We start from the raw sequence: 16312 nt of genomic DNA, 5'->3' as shown, positions 1-16312 counted from the left end.
TATTTCACAATAAAACCAACAAAACTGTTAAGTCAAAGATGAAATACCACTTTAATTAAAAACCCAACAAACAGGTGAGTTAGACTAGCAATGTTCTTTCTGAAGCCTCAGTCAGGTAATAGCACCAGCGGGGATAAAAAATACAAGCAGGACTAATCACCGTATTGGTGGAGCTCTTGATAGCTTTCTGCAATTTGATCACTAAATAAAGGGAAGGTATAAGAGGACAAGAAACACGGGAGGATTTCACTTTTGCCCAGACAAAATACGTCTTCTGCACAGAATATTCAGCCCTTCCAGATGAGTCAAAACTTGAGGAATTACTTTGTGTGATCTTTCAAGATCTGTTTCTCTTCAAATATTAGAAATACATCATGAAATGCAACAGTTTGTTTTAACATGAATCAAGTGTTAGGTGTTAGGCTATTGTGCACTGCTGCCTTTTTCATCCACTTGACTCATTTAATCTTTAGGATCTTTTTCCTTTGGAAGGGAGGAGTTGGTTGTATCCCCCCCCCTTTTTTATTATTTAAATTTTTAAAAGTTTTAATTAAATTCTCTTGCCCTTGGGCTGAAAGCATGCTTTGCCAGACCTCAAAGATGATGGCTCACTCCTCTGTGACTTCTCAGGCAGGATATTTATTTCTTTAAATTGGTCTAAGTCACAAAGCTCTGAACGCTCAAAAAAATGACTGTGCAATATTAACACATTTATTTTTCCCCTTTTGCTGTACAAATGCAGTTCTTTACTCTTGTCCCTTCCATTTTAAAAAAACATTACCCCGTATTACAAGACAACAATTTAAACACTGCTCATTTGCAGAACAAAGTGCATGAAAATGTTTCTCTGTAAAGTGTGAGCACTTCAAAGAACGACATGCAGTAGCTCTAAGAGTCAAAAAGTTATTTTCAGCTGTAAAGTGGTTTCTGTTCTACCCACTGTCAGGCCTATTGTAAAGAAACACACTAATTAATCACAAGTATACATTTTCATTTTTTTCTCCTCCTAGATGAGAGTGACATCAGACAAATCTATGAGACTTGTGCTTTCCACTTTCAAAAATCTACGTGAAGAGCTTTGCCACCTGCAGGATGACCTGGGGGTAAGCGAGCCACGTTGTTCTGTTCCCATGGCCTGTTGGTGGGAAATCTGTTAGGATGAAATTTAAATTGTGAAGTCCAGGCTTTAGTTGCTGTAATGGAAATGGCTGGACTGTTAATGGACTAGCAGGACTCGTACAGTGGATGAGGTTCGGTTTCTTTCTAGCAGTGGTTTTTCAAGTGTTCTATTTGTTGAACCTGAAAACCCAAATACTTTCAAAAGGAAGACAAGACTGCTGAGTGAAATTAGATTTAAAGCTCTGACTTGGTGTGTACAATGCACATGGTGTAGATGATCTGTGTTTACTTTTAACACGGCCAAGGAGCACACACCAAGTGCCGCTTTGCTGGTGCTTCCTGGAAAAATCAGGAAAATTTATTATTTTCCTAGCTCTAAAACACCACTTACTATTTGGTATGTTGGACTTTGAATGTGGGAAAAGGTTACTGAAAAATTGCAGCTATTGACCAGAAACCCTTTTGTCTTACAGAAGTTAGAAACTGACAGTGTCTTACTTAAGAAGGATTTGGCTTTTAAAGATTCTCAAGTGAAAGAATACGAAACTATGTTGACTTCTCTGAGAGAGAACAATCGTCAGCAGCAGGTAAATCTGAAAACGTATTTTCAGCGTAGTTACAGTCAGCAAAAAACTAGCCAGTACGCTGACTTTGGAGCAGCCTGAGTAACTGCTGCCTGGTGTGCGTTTGAGTATGTGCGCAATCCTACTTCCTTGAGGAACCTGGCCCATTTAGTCCACTTCTTTGCTTTCCAGCAAGGACTCAGAGAGAGCACTGCCAAGTGTCGTGCTCTGGAAGAGCAGCTCCTCTCTCTTCGGCTCAGCGAGGGAGAAAAGGATTGTCAGCTAAAGGAACTGGAGTACTGCAAGCGTGCCTTGGAGCAAGAGATCCAGAGCCTCAAACTGCAGGTAGCAGGCTCGCTTACTGCTGTTATTCATGGATACAGATACAATAAGGTATGAAAATTAATGATGAAAACACTTTTTCAAATAAAAAATTACTTAATTTCCTCTAGACCTGCTCCAATCCCACACTACAGACCACCACAGATGAACTCTCTAGCCGTTACGTAGAGATGATCAATAACTTGAGAGAGGACAAAGATCGTGAGATCCGCAATCTTAGGGTAAGTTGATTAACTTGGCATGTCTGTATTCCTCACTTTGTACAACTGCAGGTAAATGGCTGCTTTTTTAATTAAGGAACCGGAAAGCTCTACCATACGTACTTTCCACATCTCTTTTGGGTCTGCAGTTACCCTATACATAGACATTAATGATGGCTCAGAGACCCTTATGGTAGAACATATAAAACTGTGATTTAAAAAGAATACAATTCCTTAGACCTAGAAATCAGGGATGAATCAGATGAGCAGGCTTTCCTAAAGGGACATTTTGTGTGTCCTGATAAAGTAAAAAAGTAGCCAAAAAACAGCCAACAGAAAATAAAGGTAAGTCCTAGTCAAAATTCCATACAGGAAAGGTCTCATTTAAAGGACTGCAGTAATATTTTACCACCCTGGAAGCCAGTTCAGCTGTTGAGCGATGTTATGAGTGTTTATTGCGGTAGAAACCTATTGAATTGTACTGAATTCTACCAGTATTGCTCAGCGCTTCCTGAATTTACTGTGCAGCTTGAACTTGAAAATCATGGGGTTTTTGTCTATGTCAATGTATGTATGGATGTCCAGTGTGTAGTTTAAACTACACTCATTCAAGTCTTACTGTTTGATAATCTAATGAAAAAAGTACATCCAGAGCCCTAGATACATTGTGACAGGGGACCCGGAGGGAGCACCAAACACCTAACTCTTCCGAACCTATGTTTTCTAGTCTCAGTTATGCCAATTCCAGCAAGATATATCCAGGAGAGAGGGAAGTAACAGTGACTTGCAAATAAGGTTGCATGAACTGACATCGATGCTGGAGGAGAAGGATGCTTTTATTAAACAACAGCAAGAGGTAAAAGAACAACTGCTGTCTTGTCCAAGAACTTTTGTATTTAAGCCTCTACATCCTGTGTATGTGGAAACTGCACCAGGAGGCCACTTGTGCTCTCCTGATTTGGCAGTCAGAGGTAGGATTCTTTTAACTGCACGCTGCTCCTCTGCCCATCTTTTGGAAGGACAGGCTTTTCAGACTGCTCTTCGAGTGGACTGTCTGCAAATATCTTATTGTGACTGTAGTGAAATAATACTTCAGGAAATGTTATTTCATGTGGATGTTTGCTTTTGGTTTTCTCAGGACCTCTTCAGATTGAAGCATGAGAAATTATCAGGCAGTCAGTCCCCTGGTGTCACAGCTATCATCACTAAGAAGTAATGTAGTTATTCACTTTTCTTAAAAACATCCTTTTGATGCTCCATTGTACAGCCTCTGTTAACCATGTTCTTGCTACCTGAAAAATGTCTCGATACTGCCCGTTCAGCTTGGGGGGAAAGTTGAGATGGGTTTTCCTATCCAGGGAGGGTTCGATACTAAGCACTATAATGGCAGTTGGAGGGGTGGCCAGCACATTCAGGTGACATCAGAATGACTCTATCACCTTCTCAGTTACTAGTGAAAAGCTTTGGGGATTAATGACTGGAAGGACCGTGGCAAGATGAGAGTGAGTGATCTGGATACGGGTGTGCAGATTTCAGCTTACAGGTTTCCAACTCTTTCCTACAGGTACAGGAATCAGTATCCTATTCTGGGTCTTCTGTCTGATGACTACAAGGTTACATCACCAGTCAATAAATCACAAACTATTGTCATTGAGAGGACTGGAGAGATCTGGAAACATGTAAGTTTACCTAGAGATTGACTATCTAGTCTCTGAAATTCCCAAGTGTTCCATTTCACTTCACAGAACGTATTAGCCACGACTGACATCTGAGAGACAGCCACAGTGTTAATTTAACTTGGCTGCAAAAAGCAAGTGACTGATTAAAGTCGAGGAACTGTACTGCCTATTGCAAGGAGGCTCTAATTGGTGGGTGGGGTAGAAAGAGAAGAACCTTTTGTTGTTTTCCCTGGCACGTAATTACCTTTAACAAAACAAGTGGCCTTGCTGGAGTGCCAGCCCCTGCCCTCACGCACATCACTGTGCTGGGGAGTTGGTTCAGCAGGAACTTCTAACATGCTGTGCTCCCAGGTGAAGGAGTGTGTCGGGTGGGCAGGATTCCTCTGAATCACGACTATTAATGACTCCCAACTATTGCTAAAACATATTAAGCACCGTGTCCCTAAGCTTATGTTGAGACAGGGCAGTGACTAACCCGGGAAATGCAGAAGGGTGGTGACTTTCTGAGGAGTGACTCGAAGTAAGAATAGCAAATAGGCCTACAGAAGCTCATTATGTTACAGGGCACGAGGTCACGTTGCCATGTCTGAACACAAGGTGAATTAGGCTTGAGAAAGGTCAACACGGCCAGTTCCCAACCCTGACTTCCGAACAAGTTGCCTGCAGACAGAGTAGGGCAGAGCAGCACAAATAGACAAGAGTTACGAGAGTAGCTTTGTGGGGGGGACACGACCAAGGAAAAGACAATTCTGTGAGCAGCCTGAGTAGATGAAGGGTAAAGCATCTGACATGTTGTAGAAGAATATGTTACCTGGAGTAGGATTGAAAAACTAAAAGGTAGAGGTCACTGGCAAACAGCAGAGTTTTATTACTCATCTCTAAAACTCATCTAGTTCCATTGCATCCTAGTGAAATGTCAAGGAATTAAACAGTAATAAAGCAATTACAAAAATCAAGCCCCCCCCTTCTCCTACCTTACTTGAAAAGTTATTTGTACTTTCTGTTATTAAAAAAAATGGAAAGATGAGTGTACTCTGCATTGGAAGAGATGGGTATCATTAAATAAATGAGAACTGTTTGTATTTTAAGTTTCCCAAGGTCTCTATCAATCACTAGCGGAAGTCTGAGCTGAAACCAGATTACTCTGCTGCAAGATAAACTTGATAAATCCAGTTTGAGAAGTGCCAACCTTACCTTTACTCCAAGCTCAACAAGCCCTTTTTCTGTGCTTACGTACTGCCAGCCAGATCTTTATATCCACACTCACTATTGAGTAGTAATGGCGATAGGTGTCGGAGCAGTGTCGGTTTTATACTGACAGGAAGCAGCCTGTACATAACGCTGTCTTCAAGCAATGATTATTTATCACGGTCAGTCCTTTAGGATATGGAAACCAAAGTACTTAAATGTTCTTTGTAACACCAATCTTACTTATATTAGAGAAAACTTAGGGTAGAAATTTTGTAATACCTCCTGTTTAAGTATATGGTACCTTCCTGTTCTTGGTTGTTTTCCTAAGAACAAAAAAGCTGGTTTCCTTGTTGTGGTGTTTACTGGAGACAGCGAACCATGCCAGCACTGACAGCTGTCCCTTGCTGAACAAAACCCTTTACAGCCTAATGATGCAACTCTGACCTTGGGAGGACTGGCCGCTGCGAGCACTGACAGGCCGAGCGTTTGTTAAGGAGGAAAGGCTCACTGGCCACCTGAGTCGCTTTAAAAGTCAAACTGTTAGAGAAAATAAGTATGTCATTAAATCAGACATGCTTTATATACCCAGCAGTTTTGTTTCATATGCAGAAATAAGTGTGTTTATTTTCTTCTAACAAGCTGCTTGTTTCTTTCAGGAATGAAAGAAATCCCTAAGCCACCACAGCGACTCAAAGGAGTTCACAGCAACTAAAACTGCTTTACTTTCTGCTGCTTTGCATCCCAAAAAGGTTCAGGCTGATAACCAGAAAGGCTGGGGAACACATTAAGGACATGGAAGCATGAAGGTGATGGAAACACTGTTTCCTCCTCACCATACAGAAACCAGTTACCTGCGTCCACAATCTGCCACCAACAGCTGTGCGCAAATGTTATTTGTACTTTTTCACGCACTTACTTTTTGCTCGGAAGTGAGGGGCACGCCGTGCATTTGCGGACTTCAGCGTTCCTTGGCACAACTAACTTCTGTTCTTCAGCCAGGCCCGAAGCAATCTGAGAGACAAATGGAAGAAGTCTGAAACCTTCTCCTCTCTGTACTATTAGCTACGTTTTTCTGTCCTGTTTACTCATGCCAAGAGGCGAGAATGACACAAATGTAAGTTGGTTCCTTCCACGCCAAGTGGCTGGTTTCAGTACAGTCACAGATCACTGTTTACCTTCTCCTGCCTATTGGAGATGAAGCAAAGCCCAGAAACAACCTTTGCGGGGGACTTTAAAAATACCCCACTGAAAACTCTTACCATACATCTACCTACGTATGGGAAGCTAAAACACAAAGGAAAATAACTTACTCCAGATATACAACTCCTCAAACTTAGCTACTGAATTGGCAAATACCAAGTTACCTAGTTCAGTGAAAGGCTTGGGCAAATGCTGATTTTAAAGAATGGTACTGACCTCAGAGTTGATGAAAATAGTTCATAGACTAAGTTTCATTATCAGACCAACCTTCCTTTTAAAACTGTTGCTCCTCGCAGGACCACAGAAATTCTTGGCATTAAGTAGTTGAGCAACGCAGGGCAGAGAATCACAGGGGACATTTTAAACTATGCAGTCAAAAAGTGTTGGCTCTTTATCATGGACAGGGTTCTTGCTTTGCTTTAGTTCTGCAGACATGTATTGCTAGTCACCAATAATATATATCACAGACAATGGTTAATGGTGAAAGAACGCTGTAGGCTATGTGTAACTATGAAATAAAGCTAAGTGTAACTTTCTGACTCACGCCTATCTGTACTGGAAACATCTGTCTATGGGACAGGCTGAAGGGGGTTGGTTTAGTTTGGGTGCTGGGATCCTGCCTTTTTTTACACCACTTGTTCCTCTAAATGCATCTTTACAAGTAAAGGAATAGTGTTAGGTCCCTTTTCTTACTCCTGCTGTCAGTCCTCCACTCAGTTACTGCTGGGCTGTCAATGATGATGTCATGCTCTTTGTAACTGGGAGAAAGAGCCAAGTGTAAACCTGCTCCCTGCACTGCTCTTCAAGTATGTCCAGCCTAAGACCGGCCTGCAGTTCCAGAACCCAACTGAGAGTTTGCACCATCAGACCGCCCTCACTTTAGCTCTACAGAAAGGTTTTAGTTAGTTAAAAATTAAATATCCTCGTTTGAACGAGGAGTGCCTTGCCCCAGTGAAATCAGTAATTACTCAGTTCTAAACTAACTCCCTCCCTCATTTCTGGATAGCAGTTAGATAGAAGGTATGTACACCCAGAGTTAACATACTAATGACACAGGACAGTGTCGGTGTAGTCTATCCCAGTAAATAATTATAGTTACACTGTCATCTAGTGATTTTTCCCCTTTGGTGATCTAAACAATAAAAAGAAAGAAAAGAGGAAGAACGGGATGTTTGTTTACTGCCATCACACGGTTATCTGTGCATAACTCTGCAGCTGCCCCAGTTAAAGGAGCCCACTTGCTGACTTACCGTGCTCTTTGCCGTGACCTCAGCCAGGTGTGACCAGTTGGAAGCCCCACACAAACAGCTCGGGAGAAGCTACGGACAGCAGAAAGATGAGTTATTAATGGACGGACTTCCTGCGCACTTGGTTCAGCCGCTGCCAGGGTTTACAGTACATTCACTCACTCACCGTGCTGCCCACTCAACACCAACCTATGTTTCTTTAACTCTGTAGGACTTAAGCCCACGTAATAGCACACCGCAAGCTGTCGATACCCCAAGGACAGAAACAGGCAGGCTCTGAATACAGCCAGAGCTGGTGGGCCCATGGTGTGATTTTTTTGGGGGGGAGAAAGGCTGTGATTAGGGAAACGATCTGTTTTGTATATACAGCTGGTGTCATCATGAATTTGAAAACACCGTGACTGATCCCCATAGTTGAAGAGATGGGTAACATACATACTACTTAAATAAAGCCCAGTTTGCTAATTAGGAAAGACAGATGTCCATACTGTACTTCCTTAAGGCTTGTTAGAGCATTTGAAGGCATCTGAGCAGCGTAAATGCTACAGAGCTGATGGGCGTAACAACACATTTTACTCCCAGATAACACGAAACAACAAATACCCATCAAAAAGCTAAACTAAACTAGGAGGTGAAGCATAACGGCCATTTGAGGCTGGTTTTGATTTCAACCAGATTTACGTAAAAGGCAAATTTAGTATTTTTTTATTATAAAAGTACATGTTATTTGCTGTTGTCTCAGCTATTGCCTCTTTGTTGAACTGAAACCGGTTTACCTAACATTACTTCTGCTGGACCTGACAGAAACGCATTTTTCTCATTTACTTCTTTCTGTAAATCCTAGTTATCACCCTCATTACAAAGGGTATACTTCAGGGAACGTTCCACCTCAATTTCAGGTAGGTCCACTGAGACGACTACATTTTTTCAGGACAAATTAAAAAAAATCAAATACAGCATTTACATCATATATTTACCACGCTATCCTTACTGCCCTGTCAAGACTGTCCTTATCAACAGTTTTATTAAACAAAACAGATCTGATTGATAGCACATAGAGTTTCTTAAACTGAAGAGTAGGAGAAAATTGTCTGCTGGTTTCTATTACTGACCCTCCCACACAACTCAGTGTGCAATACGAACACTTATCTGCCCCAGCTGTAAAACACAAGCCAAATACAGCCCTGGTCCAAAAGTTACTGACATCTCTAGCTTTCTGTCTGAAGAGTCCACATAGGCTTTGAATTCTCCATCAAGGTAACTTACCTTTACCTTGAGAGTACTCTGCTGGTGTTCTGTATTTTCTATTTCATTACTTTTAATTGTGGGCATCTGAAACCTGAAGGAAAAAAAAATACAGATGATGATCAAGACATGAATCACTTTTAAGTACTCCTGGCTTTCAGGGAGTTCTTAGTCTGTCATTCCAATACAAAAACGCAGTAAACAAATCTGACATTTTTGTGCCACCCTTCCACACATTTGTGAAACTCGCTGCTTGCTCAAGCAACCAAGACGTGTTTGTACATCACATACAGCACCGCAGGAGCAGGCAGGAGAAATCCAAACATGGCCAAGAACAGCTGAACTGCTCCCTGTTGTGCCTCCAGGTCATGAAGAGCTTTACAGCACACATCACCTCACGTCACCTTCCCTACCGCCGGTACTGCGGGGCGGCATCCCACCACAAATGCCCAAAAGGGAGCTCACCCTGGCAGTGTTGCTGCAGGGACAGATTTGGAGCAATGTCACAGGCAAAGACTGTTTCCAACAAAAGGGCTTTAAAGCCCTTACTGAAAACGTGGCAAAAGGCAAGAGGTACACAGACGTCGCTGAGAAAAGCATGTATGCATGAAAAATGATCATGTCTACCGAAGAGTACCTTTAACAGAACAGAGATCATGCAACGCCACAACAATGATGGGTGACATCATTCAGAGTTTTCAGGACAAGTAATAAAATACGGTACCACCAACTTTTATCATTCAATGCAACATTTAAGTCAAAAGACTTGCAAGGCTTGCAGGTGGGGGTAGTGCCTCTCCTTCGCTTGCTTCCCACCACCGAGGAACTCCTCAGCTTTGAAAGCGAGTAAGCAGGACCTGCCTGTAGAGCACTTCATCCCATCCTAAAGGCTTCGTCAGGTTGGTACGGAGGCGGTTTGCTGCCAGCTCAAGGGAGGGAGCCAGGCAGGGCAGAAGTACAGACTATACAGAGCAGCGATCTGTGGAAGTACTGAGATACAAGAATTTTACTGCCATTTGACATGGTGCGTTTTTCAAATCGTGACACCTCCACGGTAACAATACAACAGCCATCACAAATTCTCTTAAATATTTGCTGGGAAAGTGCACTGCAAAGAATCTAGGAACTGTGCCTCAAACTGCTGAGGATTCACGTGAAATTTTATTCTTTTATTTCAGAAGATTTTCAATGCCACTTCCTAGTAAAATCTTATGTCAAGAATACCAACCAACCAGTTGCTTTAATACAGAATTTCAGTTACTGGGGAAACACAGTTATAGGAAAAAAAAAGGTTCTACCCAAGTCTTATCTTCTGTTGAATGAATACATACACAAGATATGTATATAAAAAGATCCTACATCACTCAAACTACATACACAAAGTAAGAGCATTGCATACAATACCAGTTCCTCTCAGGTTTCTCTCTGTCCAGCAGGCACATTCCTTTATTTTCCCTTCCCTAACCCCAACTTCCACTTCCTTTCCTGCACAGCCCCAACGTCAGACCTGCAGCACATTGCACAAGCCTTTTCTTGTCGATCCCTTCCTCCTTCCATCCATCCCAGTATTACTGGCTTTTTAAACCACCAGAGCCCTCCTAACAGCTTCTGCCCCTCCTCTGCCTATTCACCATCCTGCCTGGACAGTTATGGGGAGTGTTGACATCCGCAGCTATACAGGCGCGTCAATTCTGGGAGAAGGAGCAGAAGCATTGGTGGGAATTCCAAACTACAGAACAATACGTAGGTGCAGCCTCAAGTTATCAGCATCTAAGCAGCACTGGACGGAACCAGCAAAGGGCCAAGTAGAAGCACTCATTCTCCTAGCAGTACCATAAGCTACTGAATTGTAAAACCACTGTGCAAGCAAAAAGTCTGACAATCTTATTTTTTAACTGTTTGAAGTTTAACAACATACGGGTAGTAATCTATTAACCTTACCCCTGCGTGGGTTAAGTCTCAAGGCTTTTCCTCTCTTTGACAGATCTTGTTTCCACAGTCTTCCTTCTCAGCTCGGCTTCATTGTCCACACGCTGCCAAGAGGAGACAATTAATATAAAGAAAGAAATGTTCAAAATGCTAATACAGTAAGTCAACTGAAGAGAAGTGGTAACTCATCTTGAGACCTCCCACTGGACAGGCTGCCTGTAACCGTCCTGCTACGTTTAACAACTGAGTTTCTCCATCCAGCCGTCACAAAAAGCAGGGCTCCCACACATTGTACCGGTCTGCACCTGCTTCAAGTCCTGCATACTTTCCCGTAGCTGTACCTTAGCTGCTAATAACCAACTACGTTTGTGGGGTTTCCAATCGCTATTCCCTCCCTCACGTCTTGAAACACATGTTCCTCACAGATTTTAATGTTCCACAAGGTATGACATTTTCTTCCTAATCAAAAAGAAATTTCATTAGGTGGACTTACGGACTGTTAAACCTCAACACCAATTTCAACTTCTGTATTACAGTTACAGAACTTCACCATTCTGTAATAGAACGATGAAGCTGTAAATGAACTGAACTTCCAGCATCCACCATAACTTTCTGATATCATTAAGTATGTTAAAAACTCCTTTTGTGCCCTTTACGGCACATAGTTTCAGGGCAAGAAAAAACTAGATGCAAGAGAAAATCTAGGTAATGGAGCTGATACCCCACAGTGTGCCACACTCTTAACAACGGTGGATACCACTCACCAACTCTGAACTAAACAACCGAATTAAACAACAATCTTACACTAAACAACTGTTCCTCACAGAAAGAATTAACCCACATGTGTAAATTATCAGATCTGTAAAGGTCAAAGCCTTTCACTGCACTCCTTGGAAGAAACACTACTGTTCTCCTCAAACACACATTGGAAAATGTAACCGTTACTATAGTTCATCAGGGAACACCAAGTATGAATAATAAAAGGTATCAAAACATCATCTGAATGCAATGCTTAAAAGCCCGATGTCCAGATTTTACACCGCTAAATGCTGCTTCTCCAGAAGTTTAATTTCTGTAATTTCCAGCTCCCACATCCTGGTCTGTACCCCAAGAACTGCAACGGACTCCCGGGCAATGAAGGATTAAGTCTTTCTACAAAGTTGGCTACAGAAAATGTTAAAACACTCCAGTACCTGATTATTCCATCCGTCTGTAAGGTGGAGAAATGAGCCAGCACGGATGTGAGCTCTGTCACAGTCAGAATGATCATCTTCAGTCTGCTACGAAGAAACTCCTTCAGTCTATGTGTTTAATATAACGTTCAGGAATAAAGCATTAAAATTGTCAACAAAACACAACCTTAATCTCTAAGATTTTTTGAATGCTACGGCTGCCTTTTCTGATTGCTGGGCATAAAAAAAAAAGTAGAATAAACAAAAGCCAGATGAATAGGTTCATGTCTGCATTGATTCTGATTTTTAGCACAAAACCTATGAGCTCACTGGCTAAAAGCCTGTTGGAAATCCTTGATGAAGAGTTCATTTAATACCACACTCTCTTCTTAAAGTTTTTAATTTATTACTGATGTAATAATTCAAGTATTCTAAAAGAGAGGGAAATTAAGAAAGCAGTATTTTTAGTATTTCATCTTGCAAGCTGTTCTTATTACACAGATAAAAAGAAAAAAACCTACCTGGCTTTTCCCAAAATATGTGAGAAGTTTTATGTTCTCTTTACTTAAAGGAAAAAATTTCAAAGGAATGTCAGTATCACATTTGATAATTATTTAGAAATATGCAAAAATACATTACCTGTAACTTTAAAGGGTCAGTCAAATAAAACCCCAATACTCTCCCCTCAATACTCTCTGATAAATATATCTCAAGTAACCTGTTTACTTGAAATGTTATTACATATTAATTTAGCAACGTCATTAAAAATATTAGGCAAATTTACACAGAATGAGACTTTCCTAAACACCAGAAATGAAAAGCAAACTCCAAAAAAATTGGAGTGCAAGAGATGCGTTTTATTGTATGCCCGTTACGATGAGTAACACATTTAGAAATAATAATCCCACATAACAGTGACAATCTTATTTTACAGCGTGTACATCATTTTTTACAGCCACATAAAACACGTATTTTTCTAAGAGATTTCCCAAATTTAACGTTCTGAAGTTTAGAAATATAAAAAAAATTTATTCTCAAGGAACTGATTCTCATCTGGTGCAAAAACAAAATATGAACATTATCTGAAACACAAAGCCACAATATAGCATGAAGTTACAATTTATCATGTGAACAGCTGTGTGCAAACATGAAGCAACTAAAAAAGTAAAAAATACACATTATATGCATAACATTTATGAACAGGTTTTTCATTAAATAGCCCTAGACCAGCTTGTTATATTAAGCGCCATTTGATTTGCAGCATGCTAACACAAAGCATTGTTTAAAGGGATGCATATTTTAAATGTATACACTGTAAACTGAAGATCCACCTCCAAACTCTAGTGGCAGCATATTTTTTCTGGTTAAATACTGCATATATACTTTCTTACAGATTGAAAATGTATGTTTATAGTATGGTATAGACTTTTTTTAAAGAATTGATTAAAAGGTGCAATTTTATGTCTATATCGAAAATTTCATATTAGGAGGTAGGACAATAATAGTCATACCTGTTAAGAACACTGCCCTAAAGAACTTCTAAGTACTCTGAATTTTAATTAAAAAACCCCTACATTTTTCAACTTTGTTTTTAATATTCTTTTTAGAGAAGACTTTAAAGTAGTGAGAAAAAAAAAATCAGTGTTGAGTTACAACACTATGAGCTGCATCCATTTTATCCTTAAAAAAAAAAGTCAAATTCAAAGTTAATTTTGTTATATGTGCCGTACTGAACAACATTCAACTGTAGTTTCAGATAAAAAAGGGAAATTATATACATACACATCTTTAACCCTAGCACCAGAACACCACCGTTGAGATCATAACATAATGCTATATTTTAAACATCGTATCCTGCAATAAAATAGGTTAGCAGCTTTGAAAACCATTAGAAAATTACTTGTTGGACCTAAACTAATAAAGGAAACAAAACCGTTTCCCAATGAAATGTGGTTTGTTTTTTTTTTTAAAAAAAAAAAAAAAAGGGACAACCCCCCCCAATTTGACCAGTTCTGGAATTTAATCTCCAGGCATGATTTAAAAATGTTATGATCAAGTGACTAATACTCTCCTTTCAAAACTGCACAAGAAGTTAAGACTCAGTTGCCTTTGCGAACAATTTGTAAATAACCCCACCACACATCTGAACTGCGTTCAGATTGGAAACAAATGCTGTTACTGACAAAATGGGTAACACAATCATCTTCCTTTTGTCTTCTATAGCTTAACAACATGTAATACTATTAATCTGAAGACATTCATCCATCTGTCTGCAAATTTAAGACATTCAACCATCCTTCTGCATTCTATAGTGCTCTTTAGGTTCTGTCTGATAAGCAACAATCATAGGGCTATGAGATCCCCTGTCAACCCTAATACTTTTAAGACTTTTAATACAAAGAATGTAAAGTTATGATTTAATATCAAGCTTTGAAACCAGGAGAAACAGTTCATGAGATTTTTTTTTTCCCCAATTAGCATATCACAGTTTCTAAATTGCTTCCTTCTTGAGATCATATATTACATTATAGCCTCTTTGTGGTGCCTCATTATATGCTGATTTTTTTCAGATGGTCTACGGAATCCCTTTTTGCAATACTCACACCTATGTGGATAGTCTTTTGTGTGTATGGATATTACGTGCCGTTTAAAGCCTGACGCATCCGTAGTGCTATATTCACAATACTGGCATTGATAAACTTTTCTTCCACTGTGGGTCTTCATGTGCTTCTTAAGTTCATTTTGCTGCCTAAATCCTCTTTTACATCTTTTGCATTTAAAAGGCAGGTCCTTGGTGTGAACTGAGAGGATATGCCCACTAAGTACAAAAGGATCTGATGTTTTAAAGTCACAGTGTCTACACTGATGTATCTTTTTACCTTTATGGGTTTCACTATGCTTTTTGAGCTCAGATGGACGATGGAAGCCTTTTTCACATACCTCGCATTTGTGGGGAAAATCCTTTGTGTGAACTGAAATAATGTGTCGCTTCAGGTCACTTGAATTGGTGCTCTTATGGTCACAATGTGGACACTGATGAGTTTTATGCCCTTGAAATAACTCTGTGTGCTGCTGCAGTTCTTTTTCATCTGTAAACGCCTGGGGACAGTGCTCACATTTAAATGGCAAATCAGTCCCGTGTTTGGTTTTGATGTGAGTTTTCAGATTGGACTGATCAGCACATCTGAAGACACAGTGCTGACACTGGTATGGCTTTTCCCCAGTGTGGGTCCTCATATGCTTTTTCAGCTCTGATGGGTGGCGGAATCCTTTCCCACACTCCACACAAACATGAGGGAAGTTCTTACTGTGAACTGCAAGTAGATGTCTATTGAGTAGTCCCTGCTCTGCAGTTTCATAGTCACAATATTTGCACTTGTGTAGCTTGGGCTCCTTGTCCCTCAGTATTAGTTTATTAGAACTCAATGGGCTTGCTTCTCTGTATCTTCTTGTATATTCTGTAAACTCATGGGTTTTATCAACTTTATTTATAAGTTTATGGCTTTCCAGATGATTGTGGAAACTTACTTTTTTGTTAGTTGTAAAGTCACAGTCTGTACACTGGTATTTCTTCTTAATCATATGATCTGGATGATTCTTCATATGCCTTTTCAAGAATCCTCTGGATTTAAATTTTTTCCCACAAATATGACAAGGGTAAACTGTTAAGGGCTGTCCATCAGGACCTATTATAACAGCTGTTTTTAAACAAACAAAAACAAGTTATGAAGGAAACAAATTTACTGATCAAAAAGTTTTAAATCAGCCAACTGCTGTTCAGATTCATGCACTTACACTTGCAGCAGACAGAGAATGGTTCAGTAGTTTAAAAACAACCAATCCACAGCACCTATAGTTTATATAGTTTTGTTTCAGAAACTGCTCAAACAGATCAGTGATATCATATGTGCGGTGAATATATCCACAATTACTTTTTAATAGCTTGCAAAATTCAAATGAATTTCATCAGCCCTAAGCGTACTGACTCTGAATAGCAAAAATTATTACATTTTCTATGCACAGAATTGGAGGGGGGAAGGACACAGGAAATATGCAAATCATTGTTTAGGTTCTTTAATTCTGCATCAGCTTAAAAAAAAAAAAAAAGGGGGAATAGTACAGGAGTAAGTGCCACTCCATGACAATACGCATAACCATACAGTGTTTACCTGTTTGCCATTGCCTGGCCTCTCCTCTCCTCCTTTTCTTGGTTTTTTGTTTTAGCACTCTATTAGTGCTAATGCTATCACAAATCTGCAGGTATTGTGTTGCATTACCGTTTTTGTTTTCTAATCGTGTATCCAAGTTATTTCCTAGAAACAAAAATTAGACACCATAAAAAACCTTAAACAACCTTTTTCTTTGGGACTGATGACTGGAATTGCAGAGCAGCATATCTACTTTTCTTAGAAAATATTGCCAATT

General features: G+C 40.0%; 2 protein-coding genes across 15 annotated transcripts in view; one reads left to right on the top strand and one right to left on the bottom strand.

Moving 5' to 3' along the window:
- Positions 1–6017, top strand: part of POF1B (POF1B actin binding protein) — a 29210-nt gene extending 23193 nt beyond the window's left edge. For all 3 annotated transcript variants that reach the window (XM_054839371.1, XM_054839370.1, XM_054839369.1), the window contains exons 9-16: positions 1011–1103; positions 1593–1706; positions 1875–2027; positions 2135–2245; positions 2952–3080; positions 3363–3436; positions 3789–3903; positions 5751–6017. In XM_054839371.1, coding sequence (XP_054695346.1) covers positions 1011–1103; positions 1593–1706; positions 1875–2027; positions 2135–2245; positions 2952–3080; positions 3363–3436; positions 3789–3903; positions 5751–5756 — 795 coding nt within the window. In that variant the 3' untranslated portion in view covers positions 5757–6017. The remainder of the gene's footprint in view (positions 1–1010; positions 1104–1592; positions 1707–1874; positions 2028–2134; positions 2246–2951; positions 3081–3362; positions 3437–3788; positions 3904–5750) is intronic.
- A 2790-nt stretch (positions 6018–8807) lies between these two features.
- Positions 8808–16312, bottom strand: part of ZNF711 (zinc finger protein 711) — a 29537-nt gene continuing 22032 nt past the window's right edge. For 8 of the 12 annotated variants that reach the window (XM_054839358.1, XM_054839360.1, XM_054839356.1 and 5 more), the window contains 2 exons: positions 16057–16200; positions 12724–15585 (listed from right to left, as the gene is read on the bottom strand). In XM_054839358.1, the coding sequence (XP_054695333.1) occupies positions 14408–15585; positions 16057–16200 (1322 nt within the window). In that variant the 3' untranslated portion in view covers positions 12724–14407. Of the gene's footprint in view, positions 10820–11908; positions 11996–12723; positions 15586–16056; positions 16201–16312 lie in introns of those variants that run through there. The other 4 variants (XM_054839368.1, XM_054839367.1, XM_054839366.1 and 1 more) reach the window with 4 other exon arrangements.

Source organism: Grus americana, chromosome 12, assembly GCF_028858705.1.
Source record: "Grus americana isolate bGruAme1 chromosome 12, bGruAme1.mat, whole genome shotgun sequence".
NCBI classification, from domain to species: domain Eukaryota; kingdom Metazoa; phylum Chordata; class Aves; order Gruiformes; family Gruidae; genus Grus; species Grus americana.
This window is presented reverse-complemented; position numbering and strand designations above follow the sequence as displayed.